This window comes from Babylonia areolata, chromosome 1 (assembly GCF_041734735.1).
Source record: "Babylonia areolata isolate BAREFJ2019XMU chromosome 1, ASM4173473v1, whole genome shotgun sequence".
NCBI classification, from domain to species: Eukaryota; Metazoa; Mollusca; class Gastropoda; order Neogastropoda; family Buccinidae; genus Babylonia; species Babylonia areolata.
Window position 1 is genome coordinate 95,541,491 of NC_134876.1, and position 21,095 is coordinate 95,562,585.

A 21,095-nucleotide genomic window follows, 5' to 3' on the forward strand; every position below is an offset into this window, starting at 1 on the left:
CACCATTATCAGTCCACAAGATCGCTTCGTGTTCTCGTTACAGCCGTGCAGTGAGCACGTGTCTGAAGCTTATCACGTGCCGTCAGGCCGCTTCCTCAGCCCTCCACCTGCACAGACCCCGCGGCTGGTCTGGCACCATACTGGCGGAACCGGGATCTGTCGGAGCTCTGGTTGCAAAGCAACTGTCATTTTGTGGGCACAGACAGCCTTGTGGATTCTGTGTCTGAGGGCAGACAGCCTTGTGAATTCTGTGTCAGGGCAGACAGCCTTGTGGATTCTGTGTCTAAGGGCAAACAGCCTTGTGGATTCTGTGTCTGAGGGCACAGACAGGCTTATGGATTCTGTATTTAAAGGCAGACAGCCTTGTGGATTCTGGTCCTGGGGGCAAACAGCCTTGTGGATTCTGGTCCTGAGGGCAGACAGCCTTGTGGATTCTGTGTCTGAGGGCAGACAGCCTTGTGGATTCTGAATCTGAGGGCGCAGGCAGCCTTGTGGATTCTGTGTCTGAGGGCAGACAGCCTTGTGGAATCTGTGTCTGAGGGCAGACAGCCTTGTGGATTCTGTGTCTGAGGGCAAACAGCCTTGTGGATTCTGTATTTGAGGGCAGACAGCCTTATGGATTCTGTATCTGAAGGCACAGACAGCCATGTGGATTCTGTATTTAAGGGCAGACAGCCTTGTAGATTCTGTGTCTGAGGGCAGACAGCCTTGTGGATTCTGTATCTGAGGGCACAGACAGCCTTGTGGATTCTGTCTTTAAGGACAGTCAGCCTTGTGGATTCTGTATCTGCCGTGGCGAAGACAGAAAGAAACTACACGCCGTGAACAAAAATGACATAGAGCCGTGGAAACCAAGCCAAGAGGTGAAAAGCCTGGGGTGGCATGGAAGAGTGGGGACTGCACATGGTGCATGAGAGATGAACAGCATTGGTTGGTATGGAATGGTGCACGGTACATGAGAGATGAACAGCATTGGTTGGCATGAAATGGTGCACGGTACATGAGAGGTGAACAGCGTTGGTTGGCATGGAATGGTGCACGGTACATGAGAGGTGAACAGCGTTGGTTGGCATGGAAGAGTGGGGGCTGCACACGGCACAGAGGTATGTCGCAGGGTGAAGGCGCCGCGCAGTGCCGGGAGCTGTGTCACAAGGCAGGCCGTCACGGCAGACCCTCAGGAAGACGACGATGGCTGGGCAGATTGCGCCAGCTGCCCTGGGTAGTGTGGGCCACACTGCTGTGGGCTTCCTTCATCCACACCGCGGCCACCCCGTCCCCCACCCACGCCCCTTCCAAATCCACCTCCCAGCCCCTGACAGTTCCGCCCTCCCACCCCAACAACTTCCTGACTGTGGCTGGCCAAGACCCCTACGCCCGCCCCCACACGGCTCCTCGCCCCCACGGCCGTTCCCCCGGGGAGGTGCAGGGGGGGGAGGTGAGGGAGGCAGAGGTGATGTACCACTTGTACAAGAACGGGCGGCAGGGCTCCGCCTCCTACCGCAAGGCGTCCACCGTCTTCATGGTCCGCCTCTTCAACGACCTCATCCGCGGCCTGTCTGCCCGGGGGGTTGGGGTGGGAGTGGGGAGGGGGAGGGGGCGGACAAACGCCTCTGACAGCGACCACCAGCCCGTCACTGACACCATCCGGAGCTTTTCGGCACAGGGTAGGCACTGTTACTGTCACTGTCTGTCTGTGTCCCTGTCTGTCTGTGTCCGTGTCTGTGTCACCGTCTGTCTGTGTCTATCACCGTCTGTCTGTGTCCCTGTCTGTGCCACATTGTCACCGTCTGTCTGTGTCCCTGTCTGTGTCACCATCTGTCTGTGTCACCGTCTGTCTGTGTCTGTGTCTGTGTTACCGTGTGTGTCACCGTCTGTCTGTGTCCCCGTCTGTCTGTGTCCCTGTCTGTGTCACCGTCTGTCTGTCTGTCTGCGTTCCTGTCTGCGTCACCGTCTGTCTGTGTCCCTGTCTGTCCATGTCTGTCTATGTCCATGTCTATTTCTATCACTGTCTGTCTGTGTCCCTGTCTGTGTTACCGTCTGTGTCACTGTCTGTCTGTGTCCATGTCTGTGTCCATGTATGTTTCTATCAGTCTGTCTGTGTCCCTGTCTGTGTCCATGTCTGTGTTACCGTCTGTCTGTGTCCATGTCTGTGTCACTGTCTGTGTTACCGTCTGTCTGTGTCCCTGTATGCCTGTGTCCATGTCTGTGTTACCGTCTGTCTGTGTCCCTGTCTGTTTCTATCACTGTCTGTCTGTGTCCATGTCTGTGTCCATGTCTGTTTCCATCACTGTCTGTCTGTGTCCCTGTCCGTGTCCCTGTCTGTTTCTATCACTGTCTGTCTGTGTCCATGTCTGCATGTTTGGTACATATCTGTTATGCATAATTATGTGGGTGTATGTGTGAATGTGTGTCTCCACGTTTTACATTTATTTGCTTATTTATCATCATTGTTGTCTTTTATTTATTTATTTATTTTGTATTATTATTACTACTTTTTATATTATAATTATTATTTATTTATGTATGTACGCTTATAGTTTTCATCAAGTTTTTGCGCCTTACACATATTATTAGTAGTGGTAGTAGCTTTTTTTTTTTTAATGTATTTATCTAATATCTATTCCCCCGCCCCCCCCTTTTTTTTCTCTCTCTCTCAAGGCCTGACTAAGCGCGTTGGGTTACGCTGCTGGTCAGGCATCTGCTTGGCAGATGTGGTGTAGCGTATATGGATTTGTCCGAACGCAGTGACACCTCCTTGAGCTACTGAAACTGAAACTGTCACTGTCTGTGCCATTGTCTGTGTCAGTGTCTGTATTTGTCACTGTTTATGTCACTGTCTGTGTCAGTGTGTCGGCACAGGGTGCGTGCGTGTGTGTGTGTGTGTGTGTGTGTGTGTGTGTGTGTGTGTGTGTGTGTGTGTGTGTGTGTGACTGTTTTTGTGTGTCACTGTCCACTGCTGACTGCCGATACGCCGTCAACCATCATACAGCTGTACTTGATCAGGTGACGCGGTTTTTTCAATCACTAACACTTTTTACATGTTCTTTCATCGTGTATCGAACATTGATATGATGATATGATATGATATGATATGAATACTTATACAGCGCTTATCCTCGGTCGGAGACCAAGCTCTTAGCGCTTTACAAACAAGGAGTCATTTGCACAACAGGCTGTCTACCTGGGTAGGCCAACTGACAGCTGCCACTGGGCGCTCATCATTCGTTTCCTGTGTCATTCGATCAGGTTTCAGTCATGCACACAAACACACTCATACAGACATGTAACATTTTATTTGTATGACCGTTTTGTTTATTTACCCCGCCATGTAGGCAGCCATACTCCGTTTTCGGGGGTGTGCATGCTTTCCTTTTTGCACGACATCTTGATAAATGAAGGCCGACTGGAATGGTTATACTACCGTTTTGCACGACATCTTGACAAATAAAGACCAGCTGGGGTGGTTGTTGTACCCGTATTACACGAAAACATCTTGTCAAATGAAGGCCAGCTGGAATGGTTGGGGTTTTTTTTCACGACAATATCTTGAATGCCACTGGGGTGGTTGGTTGTTTTTTTTTGTTGTTTTTTTGCACGACAACCTGTCAAATGAAGGCCAACTGGAATGGCTGTTTTATCGTTTTAACGACCTTCTCATTAGAAAAAAAAGGATTTTTTGATGTAATGAAGGAGTTGGGGTTGGATGTGTGGATATGTAATGTCATAACTACCCCAAGTTCTGTGTGCCGATGGTTGTATCCATACCAAAAAATAAGGGCAATTTTATTCCGGAAACAATAAGAAAAACAAAAAACAAAACACATTCAGTCAGGAATACGGATAATATAATGCATGACAGGTTTTAAACTGACGTCAAGGAAGAGATAGATAGGTAGATAGATAGACAGAGAGAGAGAGAGAGAGAGAGAGAGAGAGAGACAGACAGACAGACAGACAGACAGACAGACAGATATTCTCCTTTTCCTTGAACGTCTCCAATATTGGTCGTGTTCCTCCTCTGTTCCCAACTGTGACGGCCACTAACAGTCCACAGAGACAGGAACATCCTGCACACACAGGGAGACATGGAGAGGGAGTGGACATGGAGAGGGAGTGGACACAGGGAGACATGGAGAGGGAGTGGACACAGGGAGACATGGAGAGGCAGTGGACATGGAGAGGGAGTGGCCACATGGAGACATGGAGAGGGAGTGGACATGGAGAGGGAGTGGACACAGGGAGACATGGAGAGAGAGTGGACACAGGGAGACATGGAGAGGGAGTGGACACAGACAGGCATGGAGAGGGAGTGGACACAGGGAGACATGGAGAGGGAGTGGACACAGGGAGACATGGAGAGGGAGTGGACATGGAGAGAGAGTGGAAAAGGGAGACATGGAGAGGGAGTGGACACAGGGAGAGTGGACGCAGGGAGACATGGAGAGAGAGTGGACATGGAGTGAGAGTGGACACAGTGAGACATGGAGAGGGAGTGGACACAGGGAGACATGGAGAGGTAGTGGACACAGGGAGACATGGAGAGGGAGTGGACATGGAGAGGGAGTGGACACAGGGAGACATGGAGAGGGAGTGGACATGGAGAGGGAGTGGCCACATGGAGACATGGAGAGGAGGTGGACATGGAGAGGGAGTGGACACATGGAGACATGGAGAGGGAGTAGACATGGAGAGGGAGTGGACACAGGGAGACATGGAGAGGGAGTGGACACAGGGAGACATGGAGAGGGAGTGGACATGGAGAGAGAGTGGAAAAGGGAGACATGGAGAGGGAGTGGACACAGGGAGACATGGAGAGAGAGTGGACACAGGGAGACATGGAGAGAAAGTGGACACAGGGAGAGATGGAGAGGGAGTGGACACAGGGAGACATGGAGAGGGAGTGGACATGGAGAGGGAGTGGACATGGAGAGGGAGTGGACACAGGGAGACATGGAGAGGGAGTGGACACAGGGAGACATGGAGAGGGAGTGGACATGGAGAGGGAGTGGACACAGGGAAAGATGGAGAAGGAGTGGACACAGGGAGACATGGAGAGGGAGTGGACATGGAGAGGGAGTGGACACATGGAGACATGGAGAGGGAGTGGACATGGAGAGGGAGTGGACACAGGGAGACATGGAGAGGCAGTGGACATGGAGAGGGAGTGGACACAGGGAGACATGGAGAGGGAGTGGACATGGAGAGGGAGTGGACACAGACAGACATGGAGAGGGAGTGGACATGGAGAGGGAGTGGACACAGACAGACATGGAGAGGGAGTGGACACAGGGAGACATGGAGAGGGAGTGGACATGGAGAGGGAGTGGACATGGAGAGGGAGTGGACACAGACAGACATGGAGAGGGAGTGGACACAGGGAGACATGGAGAGGGAGTGGACACAGGGAGACATGGAGAGGGAGTGGACATGGAGAGGGAGTGGACACAGGGAGACATGGAGAGGGAGTTGACATGGAGAGGGAGTGGATACAGGGAGAGATAGAGAGGGAGTGGACACAGGGAGACATGGAGAGGGAATGGACACAGGGAGACATGGAGAGGGAGTGGACATGGAGAGGGAGTGGACACAGGAAGACATGGAGAGGGAGTTGACATGGAGAGGGAGTGGATACAGGGAGAGATAGAGAGGGAGTGGACACAGGGAGACATGGAGAGGGAGTGGACATGGAGAGGGAGTGGACACAGGGAGACATGGAGAGGGAGTGGACATGGAGAGGGAGTGGACACAGGAAGACATGGAGAGGGAGTTGACATGGAGAGGGAGTGGATACAGAGAGAGATAGAGAGGGAGTGGACACAAGGAGACATGGAGAGGGAGTGGACATGGAGAGAGAGTGGAAAAGGGAGACATGGAGAGGGAGTGGACATGGAGAGAGAGTGGAAAAGGGAGACATGGAGAGGGAGTGGACACAGGGAGAGTGGACGCAGGGAGACATGGAGAGGGAGTGGACGCAGAGAGACATGGAGAGAGAGTGGACATGGAGTGAGAGTGGACACAGTGAGACATGGAGAGGGAGTGGACACAGGGAGACATGGAGAGGGAGTGGACATGGAGAGGGAGTGGACACAGGGAGACATGGAGAGGGAGTGGACATGGAGAGGGAGTGGACACAGGGAGACATGGAGAGGGAGTGGACATGGAGAGGGAGTGGACATGGAGAGGGAGTGGACACAGGGAGACATGGAGAGGGAGTGGACATGGAGAGGGAGTGGACATGGAGAGGGAGTGGACATGGAGAGGGAGTGGACACAGACAGACATGGAGAAGGAGTGGACACAGGGAGACATGGAGAGGGAGTGGACATGGAGAGGGAGTGGATACAGACAGACATGGAGAAGGAGTGGACATGGAGAGGGAGTGGACACAGACAGACATGGAGAGGGAGTGGACATGGAGAGGGAGTGGACACAGACAGACATGGAGAGGGAGTGGACACAGACAGACATGGAGAGGGAGTGAACACAGGGGAGACATGGAGAGGGAGTGGACACAGGGAGACATGGAGGAGTCGAGTGGACACAGGGAGAGTGGACACAGGGAGACATGGAGAGGGAGTGAACAAGGAGAGGGAGTGGACACCGGGAGACATGGTGAGAGAGTGGAGGACGGCAGAACGGCTGCTATCTGTGCCGTACAGTTGCCTGGTCACTGTCCGGACCTGAAGAGAGGCACGCTGATGCCGGATTAGCGCTGTGTGGCATTGCACCGTGTCCAGGAACACGGGATTGAACCCAGGCCTAACACACACACACACACACACACACACACACACACACACACACACACACACACACACACACACACACACACGCACGCACGCACGCACACACACACACACACACACACACACACACACTGGCTGTGGCCACTGATAACGGCCAGGATTACTGTATGTAACTGAGTCTTCAATTTTTAGTTTCAATATTGTAATAATATTATCACAATTCTTCTTCTTCTTCTCCGTAGTAGTAGTAGTAGTAGTAGTTGTAGTAGTAGTAGCAGCAGTAGTAGTGTTGTCGTCGTCCTCGTTGTAGTAGCAGTAGTAGTAGTAGTGGTGGTGGTAGGACTAGTAATATCACTACTATCAATATCATCATGGTTGTTGTTATGACAATTATCATTTTACTACAGTCCAATCAGCAGTAGTACTATCATTTTCAGTAGTTGTGCTATCATTACATCATGAATTGTTATGATTGTTATCATTGTTTAGTTGATGTTGTTGTTGGGAAACAAGAGGTGGACAAAGAAGGGAACAAGGGTGGACAGAGAGAGGAGGGGTGGACAGAGAAGGGTTGGACAGAGAAGGGTTGGACAGAGAAGGGAACTAGGGTGGACAGAGAAGGGAACAAGGGGTGGACAGAGAAGGGAGGGGTGGACGGAGAAGGGAACTAGGGTGGACAGAGAAGGGAGGGGTGGACGGAGAAGGGTTGGACAGAGAAGGGAACTAGGGGTGGACAGAGAAGGGAGGGTGGACAGAGAAGGGAGGGGTGGACAGAGAAGGGAACTAGGGGTGAACAGACAAGGGAGGGGTGAACAGAGAAGGGAACTAGGGTGGACAGAGAAGGGAGGGTGGACAGAGAAGGGAGAAGTGGACAGAGGAGGGAACCAGAGAAGGGAGGGGTGGACAGAGAAGGGAACAAGGGCGGACAGAGAAGGGAACAAGGGCGGACAGAGAAGGGAACAAGGGCGGACAGAGAAGGGAACAAGGGCGGACAGAGAAGGGAACCATGGTGCACAGAGAAGGGAGGGATAGACAGAGAAGGGAACCAGCGCGGACAGAGAAGGGAACCAGCGTGGACAAAGAAGGGAACAGGGGTGGACAGAGAAGGGAACCAGGGTGGACAAAGAAGGGAACAAGGGGTGGACAGAGAAGAAGGGAACAAGGGGTGGGCAGAGAAGGGAGGGGTGGACAGAGATGGGAACAATGGGTGGACAGAGAAGGGAACCAGCGCGGACAGAGAAGGGAACCAGGGTGGACAAAGAAGGGAACAGGGGTAGACAGAGAAGAAGGGAACAAGGGGTGGACAGAGAAGGGAACAAGGGGTGGACAGAGAAGGGAGGGGTGGACAGAGAAGGGAGGGGTGGACAGAGAAGGGAACAAGGGGTGGACAGAGAAGGGAGGGGTGGACAAAGAAGGGAACAAGGAGTGGACAGAGAAGGGAGGGGTGGACAGAGAAGGGAACTAGGGGTGGACAGACAAGGGAGGGGTAGACAGAGAAGGGAACTAGGGTGGACAGAGAAGGGTTGGACAGAGAAGGGAGGGTGGACAGAGACGGGTTGGACAGAGAAGGGAGCAAGGGTGGACAGAGAAGGGTTGGACAGAGAAGGGAACTAGGGGTGGACAGAGAAGGGAACCATAGAAGGGAGGGGTGGACAGAGAAGCGAGAGAAGGGAACAAGGAGTGGACAGAGAAGGGAGGGATAGACAGAGAAGGGAACCAGTGCGGACAGAGAAGGGAACTAGGGTGCACAGAGAAAGAACCAGGGTGCACAGAGAAGGGAACCAGGGTACACAGAGAATGGAACAGGGGTGGACAGAGAAGGGAGGGATAGACAGAGATGGGAACAAGGGATGGACAGAGAAGGGAACCAGGGTGGACAAAGAAGGGAACAGGGGTGGACAGAGAAGTGAACAAGGAGTGGACAGAGAAGGGAACAATGGGTGGACAGAGAAGGGAACCAGGGGGGGACAGAGAAGGGAACCAGGGGGGACAGAGAAGGAAGGGAACAATGGGTGGACAGAGAATAGAGGAGTGGACAGAGAAGGGAGGGGTGGACAGAGAAGGGAACAAGGGGTGGACAGAGAAGGGAGGGGTGGACAGAGAAGGGAACAAGGGGTGGACAGAGAAGGGAGGGGTGGACAGAGAAGGGAACAAGGGGTGGACAGAGAAGGGAACAAGGGGTGGACAGAGAAGGAAGGGAACAATGGGTGGACAGAGAATAGAGGAGTGGACAGAGAAGGGAGGGGTGGACAGAGAAGGGAACAAGGGGTGGACAGAGAAGGGAGGGGTGGACAGAGAAGGGAGGGGTGGACAGAGAAGGGAGGGGTGGACAGAGAAGGGAACAAGGGATGGACAGAGAAGGGAGGGGTGGACAGAGAAGGGAGGGGTGGACAGAGAAGGGAACAAGGGGTGGACAGAAAAGGGAACAAGGGGTGGACAGAGAAGGGAACTATGTGTGGACAGAGAAGGGAGGGGTGGACAGAGAAGGGAACAAGGGATGGACAGGGAAGGGAACAAGGGGTGGACAGAGAAGGGAGGGGTGGACAGAGAAGGGAACAAGGGGTGGACAGAGAAGGGAGGGGTGGACAGAGAAGGGAACAAGGGGTGGACAGAGAAGGGAAGGGTGGACAGAGAAGGGAACCAGGTGTGGACAGAGAAGGGAGGGGTGGACAGAGAAGGGAACAAGGGGTGGACAGAGAAGGGAGGGGTGGACAGAGAAGGGAACCAGGGGTGGACAGAGAAAGGAACCGGGGGTGGACAGAGAAGGGAACAAGGGGTGGACAGAGAAGGGAACAAGGGGTGGACAGAGAAGGGAAGGGTGGACAGAGAAGGGAACCAGGTGTGGACAGAGAAGGGAGGGGTGGACAGAGAAGGGAACAAGGGGTGGACAGAGAAGGGAGGGGTGGACAGAGAAGGGAGGGGTGGACAGAGAAGGGAACCAGGGGTGGACAGAGAAAGGAACCGGGGGTGGACAGAGAAGGGAACAAGGGGTGGACAGAGAAAGGAACCAGGGGTGGACAGAGAAAGGAACCGGGGGTGGACAGAGAAGGGAACAAGGGGTGGACAGAGAAGGGAACCAGGGGTGGACAGAGAAAGGAACCGGGGGTGGACAGAGAAGGGAACAAGGGGTGGACAGAGAAGGGAGGGGTGGACAGAGAAAGGAACCAGGGGTGGACAGGGAAGGGAGGGGTGGACAGAGAAGGGAACCAGGGGTGGACAGGGAAGGGAACCAGGGGTGGACAGAGAAGGGAGGGGTGGACAGAGAAGGGAACCAGGGGTGGACAGAGAAGGGAACAAGGGATGGACAGAGAAGGGAACAAGGGATGGACAGAGAAGGGAACCAGGGGTGGACAGAGAAGGGAGGGGTGGACAGAGAAAGGAACCAGGGGTGGACAGAGAAGGGAGGGTTGGACAGAGAAGGGAACCAGCGCTGGACAGAGAAGGGAACCAGGGGTGGACAGAGAAGAGAGGGTTGGACAGAGAAGGGAACCAGGGGTGGACAGAGAAGGGAACCGGGGTGGACAGAGAAGGGAACCAGGGTGGACAGAGAAGGGAACATGAGTGGACAGAGAAGGGAGGGTGGACAGAAAAGGGAACAAGGGGTGGACAGAGAAGGGAACCGGGGTGGACAGAGAAGGGAACCGGGGTGGACAGAGAAGAAGGGAACATGTTGTGGAGGGCGGGAACCGGCAGGTGGAAGAGGAATGGTGACATAAAATGCTCTGCCGGATCAAGACGGGACCGCTTCCGGCAGAAAATCAAACGGCTGTCCTAATCCCCACAGCCCTGTTCATATCAACCCCACCCCACCCCACCCCCAGTGGCCCAGATACCCCAACACCACCCCCGTCCCGCTGTAATGAGTGCTTCCCGCCTGCTTCTGTTCACGTCAGTCTGAAGCATTAAGAAAATGACCATTTTCCTTCCACCGGCGTGTCCCTCCTGAACAAACCTGCTTTCGTCAGTAAATAAAACAATTTCAAGGCTGACGCAAACAGAAAATGACCAAACAAAATAGAACTATCTAAGTACTTGTTTTGATTGAATATGTTAGCATGATAGATTCATAAAACTGACGTTGAAAACACACACACACACACACACACACGCACGCACACACACACACACGCACGCACGCATGCACGCACACACACACACACACACACACACACACACACACACACACACACACAGTGCAATGTGCACGGTCTGGGCGTGGTTTGGGAAGGGTTTTGCTGACGTCATGTCACTCAGTGTAGCAGACGTTTCCGTGAGGCGAGCACTGGCTTGTGACAATTTGATGGACTGTTTTATGCTTGACAGAAAGCACTGCGCGCCCCTTGTGCCCGTCCTTTTCAATGGCAGCTGGTGCGCCCAGTGATTATTGTGAACAACAAAGGCAAAACTTGTTCGCTTTGTGTTTATTTTAAACAACAAAGGCAGTGTGGGCCTGCAATGTGTTTTGAGCCCCAGTTGTCCCCCCTGATCCCCAGAGGGGAGCAGAGGAGCGCTCATAAAGCCCGCCATTCACTGGGCGTTGCCGCTAACTGCTCCTCTTGGTGCTGCTAAAGGTCTTTCCCTTCAGCTGAGCCAGAACATTAAATTTTTTTCTCTGTTTCTTGGTTGTTGGTGCTGTTGATTTTATTGCCTGCATTCTGAATGATGCGTAGGCGGACTGTCAAGTCGGACCACATACGCATGTCGGTGGTATTTTTAACATCAGGCATTAAGCATTCTTTATGTCGACAGGCACACCGGGTTATTTTGTGGATATATATTGACATCAATAGATGTAGATAGCTAAAGAAACCAATAAAATGTTCTGTTTGTTGACAACTATTGACATTGATAGAATAACTTATGCTTACAGATAGATATTGAGATATTGACATCAATAGAATAACTTATGTTTACAGATAGATATTGAGATATTGACATCAATAGAATAACTTATGTTTACAGATAGATATTGGCATCAATGGAATAATCCGTGTCCCTCGCTTCTATCCGCCCACTCCCCCTAAAACAAGCAAACAAACAAACAAACAACAACAATAACAACAAACCCCAACCAACTTTATGAAGATAAAATGGGACAAATGGTGGTTTGTTTGTTCGTTTGTGTGTGTGTGTGTGTGTGTGTGTGTGTGTGAACAGGGTTTTAGGAAAATATGGATCACATGACCGTTCAAATGATGCCATTACAACATTAACACAGAGTTGGCGGAACGTAATGGACGTTTAGCTTTTTCATGAGATCCTAGTATTAGTCTTTCCGCTGCACGACCAACATCGACTTGCCGATGACTCTGTCGTGGTTGATGCATACTGGGTATCTCAAAAATCCATCGAACGCTGACATGGATTACAGGATTTTTAACGTGCGTATTTGATCTTCTGGGTGCGTATATATACACAAAGGGGGTTCAGGCACTAGCAGGTCTGCACATATGTTGACCAGGGAGATCGGAAAAGTCTGCACCCTTTACCCACCAGGCGCCGTTACCGAGATTCGAATCCGGGACCCTCAGATTGAAAGTCCGACGCTTTAACCACTCGGCTGTTGCGCCCATACATTGGTGTGGGTGTGGTCAGTTTCCACACATGCACACAGTCACTGTTTACTTCACTGGATCACCCGTGTGTCTTTTGTTCAATGTGAACATTTCATTACACACACATTTTTAACTGCATTGACATTATGTTTTCCAAATGGACATTGATTTTTTATATAGATACTCCATAATAATATTCTTAAAACGGATCTCGCTCATCCAAAACATCACATTTCAGAATACATATATGACTCCGACCATGGAAAGACAGGTGGGAGGGGGTGGGGAGGGAAGAGGAAAACAGGAAAGATAGAACACTACCAAAAAATGCATAACTAACATGCAATTACATTTAACAGTATCAATTCAATAATAATAATGAAAATAATCAGAAACCATTAACGGAATTCTGAAGAACATTAAATGAATGTAGAAATAGGGCTATGAACTAATGCCTGAGAAAGTTCGACCATAAGAACTTCGTCAGAAATAACTTTCCAAAAATCGTCTGCAGACTAGTTCACTCACTTGTGTAAACAAAGTGAGTGTGTTTTAACCCGGTGTTCGGTTGTCTCTCTCTCTCTCTCTCTCTCTGTGTGTGTGTGTGTGTGTGTGTGTGTGTGTGTTTGTGTGTGTGTGTGTGTGTGTGTGTGTGTGTGTGTGTGTCCGTGGTAAACTTTAACATTGACATTTTCTCTGCAAATACATTGTCAGTTGACACCAAATTAGGCATAAAAATAGGAAAAATTCAGTTCTTTCCAGTCATCTTGTTTAAAACAATATTGCACCTCTGGGATGGGCACAAAAAAAAAGAAAAAAAGAAGCCTAATTATATGCAAACTGCATTTATTGTTATATTTATATTTTTTGTATTCTCTAAACTTGGCACTTTGATCTGATATTCTGACCCAACAACAAGAGCAGTCATTATTATCATTTTTTGTTCAAACAGGAACTTCTTCTGCTAAGCATGGAAGTTTTATTTATTTTGCAAACGTTTTGGTGCAGATAGTAAAAAAGGGAAATTACTCTGTAATTAATGCTAGGGGACTTAATTTGCTTTAAACTGATCTTTCTCATCTTAAACATTACATTTTGAAACTATACTCAATACATAAAAAGCTTGGATATTTTTTAAAGTGTATCACAAGTGAGTCTTGAAGGCCTCTCTTGTTTTTCTCTTTGAAATATTTGGGCAAGAAGGTACGTAACTGCTGACAGTGAAACAAACGATGCAAGCTGAACTGCTTACCACAGATGCATATTACATTTTTACTATACTTTGTCTTCAGCGCATCAAGTTTTATTCGGAATAAAGTAGAGCTTATTAACCCTTTCGCCGCCAGTCAATTTAGAGAACAAAATTCCCTTGTGTGTATAAACACAGAAAAGACCGTGGCTAAGAATAGCTGGGGATTGTCACTGTGATGCATAGAAAATATGGCCTATCCTACCACCAAACGTTAAGAGCAGTTGGTTCATGGATAACAGACCAATGAATAGTCACTTTTCAGTGACATGGGTCCTCTACCACGCCTGTGCATAAATGCGAGCTTTGCGGTGAAAGGGTTAATGTTGTATAGCAAGCTGATGGATTCGGTATCTTTTCTTTAACTGCTTTATGCCCAAATTTTATTTTTTCACAAAATTTGTGCTAAACGATTGGTTTTTATGTCTTTTGAACATATCTAGCAATTATTATGACAAAAAGTTAGTAAAAATTGATTTTGAGCATAAAATGTAACCGTCCCTTTTTAGAGACAGTGGGCTCAAGTGGGATGGGTTGTTTTTTTTAATGTCTTCACACATTAAAAACACAAGCCTTTTCCTTCTCAGTTTGTCTTTTATTGTTCTGAAATGAACTTAAATTACATCAGTAACAAACAACAATTCAAAATGTTAACTTGTTGACATGTTCGTATCCCCCCTCACCCCCTCCCACACACACACACACACACACACACACACACACACACACACACACACACACACACACACACGTACATTTCATCAAACGAGCACACAACTATCACAAAACATTTTTTGCAGCTTGTTCACAGCAAGATTTAAAATAAGACTTAAATAAACTATTCTGTAGGGTTATAACATGTATTGTACATTTTAAAAATGAAGATAATTAAGAAAGAAAGAAACGAAAACAGATTTCAGCATCCCCACTCCTCCTCCAACCACCCCTCTACCCTTCTGCATAGTAGTATATAAAAAGGTGAACTTTAAAATTTGTGTGATTATCTTGTTAGAAAATATTCTTCACTGATTCAAGAAAAGTCACTCATGTCTACCAAAAAAAAAAAGGCATAACGCACAGCTTAACAGTAGCTTTCGGCTCTTTCAGAGTGTGGGTAACTCCATAAGTGTCTACGGCATGTGAAACAAATCAAAGCACTTGTCAAGCACTCCAACTTTGCATTTCTTGCATTTGCCATACACTTTCTTTCCACAGAAGCCACATCTCAGTTGAATTTTCCAGAGCAGTATGATGTGGTCGATCCTGTCATAGCGTACCTCTGAAGGCACATGTTTGCTTACAGTGAACATGGGTACTATTGGGCGGCCAACAGAAGATGCCTGTGATACTTGCGCAAGGTAGACCCTGGCTATGGAACGCCTGATGGCCAGTATATTTTGGGGCTTGTTCTCAGGTGCTGGTGTTGCCCTGAACAGGGCACTGGCATCAACACTGAAGGGAAACAATGGCCACCACCACTTCTTGGAACATATGGAGATGTCCTTGTCTACATTTTGGTCCATCTGATCCACACCACTCATTGTCTGGTTGTGGTGTTTTACCAAAAACGGCTGTGTGATGTCCACTCACTGTCCTTCAGCTCTAAACAAGCGTTTTACTGTTTGGACGGGTTCAACTCCAACCTTGTTTGACATGGTGTTGACCACAAAGAGTTCAACTGGCGTAGTTGGCAGACGAGAGAGGTCAGCATCTTTAGCCTTCCAAGGGAAGTGTTATCTCTGCCTTTTTGACAGGTCTACTCTTTTCCAGTCTCTTCCAGGACATCTTTGGCTTTCTTTGTGGCAGTAGGTGCTGCAAAAGACTGTTTTATTTTCCTCCGTTTTGTGGATGCCTGTTGACTTGGCAAAGTTCACAATGCTGAGGTTGATGGTACTGGAGAGTCTTCATGCTTCATTCTTGCTCCTGCTTCTCTTGGTAGCTGCACAAAAATGACAGGTTATTAGTTGGCATACCCAGAAAGTGACACTGTGTCTATTTATTACCTTATTTTTCCATTATACTGGAGTACCCTGAGCTGGATTCCTTTTTGCACGTGAACAATATTTTGAGTGATATTCAAAATTTTTAACTGAATTAAAATCAACCATAGGTCATAAAAAAAAGAAAAAAAGGAAGAAAATCTGAGGTTGAATATACAGACCTTAATTTGTAGCGCCATGCAAGCAGATAAACACTTTTTTTTTCTAAATTGTTGTTGTTGTTGTTGTTGTTGTTACTCAGTTTTCTACTTTCAAGCGTAAGCAAACTCACAATTCCGCCTGTATACAGGTTTTCTCACACGCTGTTCCTGTAAATGCAGCTGTTGCTGCAATGGTCAGCTGGCGCACATTGTGCCTCCTCCGTCTTTATCACCACTGACCTTGTCAGTTTCAAAGGCACCCTCATCGGGTGGATCAATGTAGATCCAGGCTTCTTGAAAGTCAATATCATCTTCAAGTATGCTAACTACTTCATGAACCATGTATGGTCTAAAAACAAATAACTTCTGTATAAAAAATATTATAGACTGCATTAAGAGTAATGAACAAAACCCCACCCCTCTTGATCCCACTAGGGACACTTGTTTCAGCCCACATAAAATCAACAATAATTCATTCTGATAAAAACAAAAAAACATGTTTCTCCGTTGTCATATAATAAACACTTTCTCTTCATAATAATGTATAAAAACTTTTAAAACAAAAACGTTATCGACTTACCTTTAAGGGTGACTGATTTTGCAAGCCGAAAAGCCCCAAACTTTGCAAATGTCTACCTCCACAATGCACCCACTGGCTGTGAATGAAAGTAATGATCCCCATTGTTATCTAAAAACAGGAAACTGAACTATCCCAAGAATTTAATGGAAGGGGTGAATATGATTCAGCGTCCCTAAAAAGGGACAGTGGGCTTAAATGGATTGATAATATTCTCAGGGAATGATGTCCCTTTATGTTTTAAAAACTTTTCCGTCTATCGGTTATGTAATCGACCCCATGCTGATTTTTCTAACAAAGTGTGTGCCTCTTTTACGGAAAGACGGACATGTATTTTTGTCGATTTTTTCTGAACCTTGTACTCCTCTTTTAGGTGCTTTATCAGCAGTTTCATTGCCATGAATGCCCACATGAGAAGGCACCCAACAAAAACTGACCTCAGTCCCTTTAATCCTTAAACAATGCACCAAATGATTTGCCTCAATAAGTAAGTCATATTTTCGAGAAAAAATATTTGATGTCTCACTAAGTAGTTCAGAGCTTGCATAATAGCAATTAGCTCAGCCGTGAAGATGGAAAGATGTTTTCCATTAAAATAAGATTTTTCAACTTTAAAGGCAGGAATATAGAAAGCCGCACCAGCATTTTTGTCATCAAGAACAGATCCATTTGTAAATATATGGAGATGATTCTGATATTTTTCTGCAATATGAATTCTGGCAGTACTTGTGATATTGATGTTTCTTCTTTTTTTGTTTCAGAAGAACTGATACCAAAATCTGCTCCCAACATTTCCCATAAAGGAAGCTACATATATTTAAATGCAGAACGCTTTTTAACTCTTTTTTGATAAAGTGTGCATCACAAGTGAATCTTGCCTCTCTTGCTATTATTACTATAAGTTTTAATAGTTACATTATCATTGGTTAATAACGTTTTTGAATCTTGAATCTATCCCATCCCCCCCCCCCCCCCCCCCCCCCTCCCGCCTTTCTCTCTCTCTCTCTCTCTAGGTCAAAATGGTATCAACAGCTTAGAAAATTACAGTCAGAACAGATGTTGCTATTTTAAATGGACCAAACAGAAAACATAACATTACATACTTGAGTGTATTGTTGAGTTGATCTGTATTAGTTTGATACATTCTTGAGTGGATGGTCGAGTCAGTCTCCATTCATTTTGTCATTTTGTTATCATTACATTTTTTGTCTTTCTTTTGTTCCTTTTCCTTGATTTTTTGTCAGGATGTGGCTTAAGTATTTCCAGTCATTGCCTAATTTTTGGCTCACTTGTGTAAGCACAGTCAGTCTATGTTATGACCCGGGGTTCGGTTGTCTGAGTCTGTCTGTCTGTATGTATGCCTGTGTGTCCGTGGTAAACTTTAACATTGCCATTTTCTCTGGAAATACTTTGTCTGTCAATACCAAATTTGGATTAAATATAGTTGGAAAAATAATCTTCAGAGTCATACCAATGATAGGTTGTAAGTCTCCCGAAAATAGCCAGCCTTTATGGATCATTGACGGTTTATATTACTGAGGCTCATTCCGGATTCCGAAAACACCATTTTTCCGCTTCCCAGCTAGCGGAACGTATAGGCTATGCTTGGTAAGTAGACGGTATGACCTCGTTTTTCTTGTTCGCACTGAAAAGAAAGAAAAATTCTGGACAGAACACATACAGTGACATTAACTACGCCATTTACGTGTCTACTGTACATGAATATTTCAAATTAGATACTGAATTAACTAGAATGAACATAGAAGAGAAATTGAATGAACCGTTTTGTAGTTTCCCGGTGAGTGTAACTTAACCTGTCGATCATCTATCTGGATCCAGAGAAAACGGCTAAATGTTGCAGTGTGCTTGAGGCGATGGCAACGTCTCCTTTACCGCGGACTTAAAAGAATTTCTTAAATCAAATGCCAAGATATACCATAACAATATGATATAAACAGTGTTATCACTTCGTATACCGAAATCGATTTATCACGCTTAAAGAAAACATGCTTAAATGTTAATTTTTGAACGTCATTAGTAGATCCGCAATAGTGCTGTGACTAAGACAATTTCTTTCCACCCGAACATGCTCTCATGCTTCTGATTTTTAACCCTAAGCTTTGTAATGACAAATACAGAACACACCTTAACGATATTCTGTTTATTTATTCCTTTATTAAGTGTGTATAACAAATGAGTCTTGAAGGCCGTGCCTCTCTTGGCTAGGTTTAAAGTGACTGAATGGTTGAGAGAACAAGTATAGTTTTTGTCATGTGTTTTTGTTGAAGTTAAAATATATGAATTTATGTTGTTGCCCCCTTGTCAACAGACCTTTCTTGGCAATGACAATAAATAATGCTAGTGTCCAGTGTCTCTCTTTCTGTATAAATGTCAAGCAACGAAGCATGTATAGAATCTTCCAACTGCTCCTTTTCTTTCAGAGGTAAAATACTCTTTTTGTTTTCAGAAGTAAAGCACCCCCTTTTGTTTGAGTGGTAAAATACTCCTTTTCGCTTCAGAAGTAAAATACTTCTTTTATTTCAGAGATGAAGTACTCCTTTTCGTTTCTGAAGTAAAAGACTCCTTTTCTTTCAGAGATGAAGTACTCCTTTTTGTTTCAGAAGTAAAATACTTCTTTTATTTTAGAGATGAAGTACTCCTTTTCGTTTCAGAAGTAAAATACTCCTTTTGTTTCAGAGATAAAGTTCTCCTTTTTGTTTCAGAGGTAAAATAGTCTTTTTTGTTTCAGAGAGGTAAAATACTCCTGTCTCAGAGGTAAAATACACACACACCCCTTTTCGTTTCAGAGGCAAAATATTCCATTTTGTTTCAGAGGTGGAATACTCCTGTTTCAGAGGTAAAATATCCTTTTTGTTTCAGAGGTGAAATACTCCCTTAAACAGAAAGTGACGGTGAGTTTCTTCGTGCCGTTCCTGCCGCCCAACGAACGTCTCCGGTCAGCAGAGATCCGCTTCCTAAGGCGGTCCGGGTCCCGGGGCGGACAGACTGGGGGCCGGCAGGGGAGGAGGGGGAGGAGGAGGAGGAAGAGGAGGAGGAGGAGGAGGCGGTACAAGCTGAGGATGCAGGTGGTCCGCGAGGGGCGGGTGGTGCAGAAGGTCATGCTGAGAGAACGCGCTGTCAGCCAGCAGGACTATGACGTCATTGACGTCACTAGGGTCCTGCGGTCCTGGATCAACGCACACCACGGGAACGTGTCTCTCCAAGTTCGAATCCCCCGTAAACTGGAGAAGTCCATTCTGCTGAGTGACTCGTCGCTCAAGTCGACCTCTCTGGTGGCGCTGTACCTGGAGGATCGTGAGTTCCTGAGGCACATGTACGAGAGCTACACCACGGACCAGGTGCACGTGCACCACAACGACACCGGGGCCACCAGCGGGGCAAGGGCAGGCAACTTCCGGTCTCGGGGAAAGAGGTCGTCCCCCAGTTCCAGAGAAAACAGGGAACCTAAACGGCGGAAGAAGAAAAAGAAAAACAAGAAACGGTGGTACCGCGCCCCCAAGCACGAACAGTGCCAGATGTACGACTTCAAAGTGGACTTCGAGTTCATCGGCTGGGGTCAGTGGATCATCCACCCCAAGACCTTCAACGCGCGCTTCTGTTACGGCGAGTGTCCCTCCCCCGTGGACAGCCGGTTCAAACCTACCAACCACGCCATGTTGCAGACGTTGATGCGGCAGAAGAAGCGGCGCCTGGCCCCGCCCACCTGCTGTGTGCCCGTCAGGCTAAAGCCCCTCAGCATGATGTACTTTGAGTACGAGGAGATCGTGGTGCGGCACCACGAGAACATGATCGCTGAGGACTGCGGCTGTAGATGACGTGGCTTGTGGTGATGACGTGTGGTGACGCTGTGCACGTGTCATGTGGTAACGTGTGGTGATATCGTGCACGTGTTGTGACGTGTGTTAACATTGTGCACGTGTAGTGACGTGTGGTGATACTGTGTATGTGTGGTGACGTATTGTGACGTATGGTGATATTGTGCACGTGTTGTGACGTATGGTGATGCTGTGCACCTATGTTGAATTCTGGCCACTACTGACACATGCCTGACGATCCATCCTGCAAATGGTGGTGTGTTGGACACAGAGGATGACTGCACACAGCCTTCTGTGTGACACAGGACGATTGAATGACTACGTACACAGCCTTCAGTGTGACACAGGACGATTGGCTGACTGTGTACACAGCCTTCAGTGTGACACAGGACGATTGGCTGACTGTGTACACAGCCTTCAGTGTGACACAGGACGATTGGATGACTGTGTACACAGCCTTCAGTGTGACACAGGACGATTGGATGACTGTGTACACAGCCTTCAGTGTGACACAGAACGATTGACTGAGTCTACACAGTGTGACATACACACGTGGCCCAGCAGTTAACTGTCATAATACACAGTTTAACACACGGCACTGACACGTGTCATAATACTGATTTAATCCACATCACTTCACTGACACGTGTCATAATACAGAGTTTAACACACAGCACTGACATGTGTCACAATACAGAGTTTAACACAGCACTTCACTGACACGTGTCATGATACAAAGTTTCACACACTGCACTGACATGCGTCACAATACAGAGTTTAACACATTACGTCACTGACACGTGTCACAATACAGAGTTTAACACACAGCACTTCACTCACACGTGTCATAATGCAGAGTTTAAAACATCACTTCACTGACACGTGTCACAATACAGAGTTTAACACACAGCACTTCACTGACATGTGTCATAATACAGTTAAACACATCACTTCACTGACATGTGTCACAATATAGAGTTTAACACACATCAC

The 21,095-nt window shown here is 47.5% G+C and overlaps 2 protein-coding genes across 2 annotated transcripts; both read left to right on the forward strand.

Moving 5' to 3' along the window:
- Positions 1 to 603: 603 nt before the first annotated feature.
- Positions 604 to 15,076, forward strand: LOC143292352 (uncharacterized). Its single transcript, XM_076602587.1, has 2 exons — positions 604 to 1,664; positions 14,964 to 15,076. The coding sequence occupies exons 1-2, from the start codon at positions 1,001 to 1,003 to the stop codon at positions 15,074 to 15,076; spliced, it is 777 nt and encodes a 258-aa protein (XP_076458702.1). The 5' UTR covers positions 604 to 1,000.
- Positions 15,077 to 15,424: 348 nt separating this feature from the next.
- On the forward strand, positions 15,425 to 20,124 carry LOC143292419 (uncharacterized). The gene is made up of 3 exons (XM_076602715.1): positions 15,425 to 15,484; positions 15,870 to 16,031; positions 19,170 to 20,124. Exons 1-3 carry the CDS (start codon positions 15,425 to 15,427, stop codon positions 20,100 to 20,102), a joined length of 1,155 nt encoding a protein of 384 aa, XP_076458830.1. The 3' UTR covers positions 20,103 to 20,124.
- The last annotated feature ends 971 nt before the right edge of the window (positions 20,125 to 21,095 follow it).

Coding starts and splice junctions, on each gene's coding strand:
- LOC143292419 (XM_076602715.1), top strand. CDS start 15,425: ATGCTGAGGTTGATGGTACTGGAGAGTCTTCATGCTTCATTCTTGCTC. Junction 15,485..15,869: donor TCTTGCTCCTGCTTCTCTTG/GTAGCTGCACAA, acceptor CTGTAAATGCAG/CTGTTGCTGCAATGGTCAGC. Junction 16,032..19,169: donor CTAACTACTTCATGAACCAT/GTATGGTCTAAA, acceptor TCCCTTAAACAG/AAAGTGACGGTGAGTTTCTT.
- LOC143292352 (XM_076602587.1), top strand. CDS start 1,001: ATGAGAGGTGAACAGCGTTGGTTGGCATGGAATGGTGCACGGTACATG. Junction 1,665..14,963: donor CCGGAGCTTTTCGGCACAGG/GTAGGCACTGTT, acceptor GCTTGTTCTCAG/GTGCTGGTGTTGCCCTGAAC.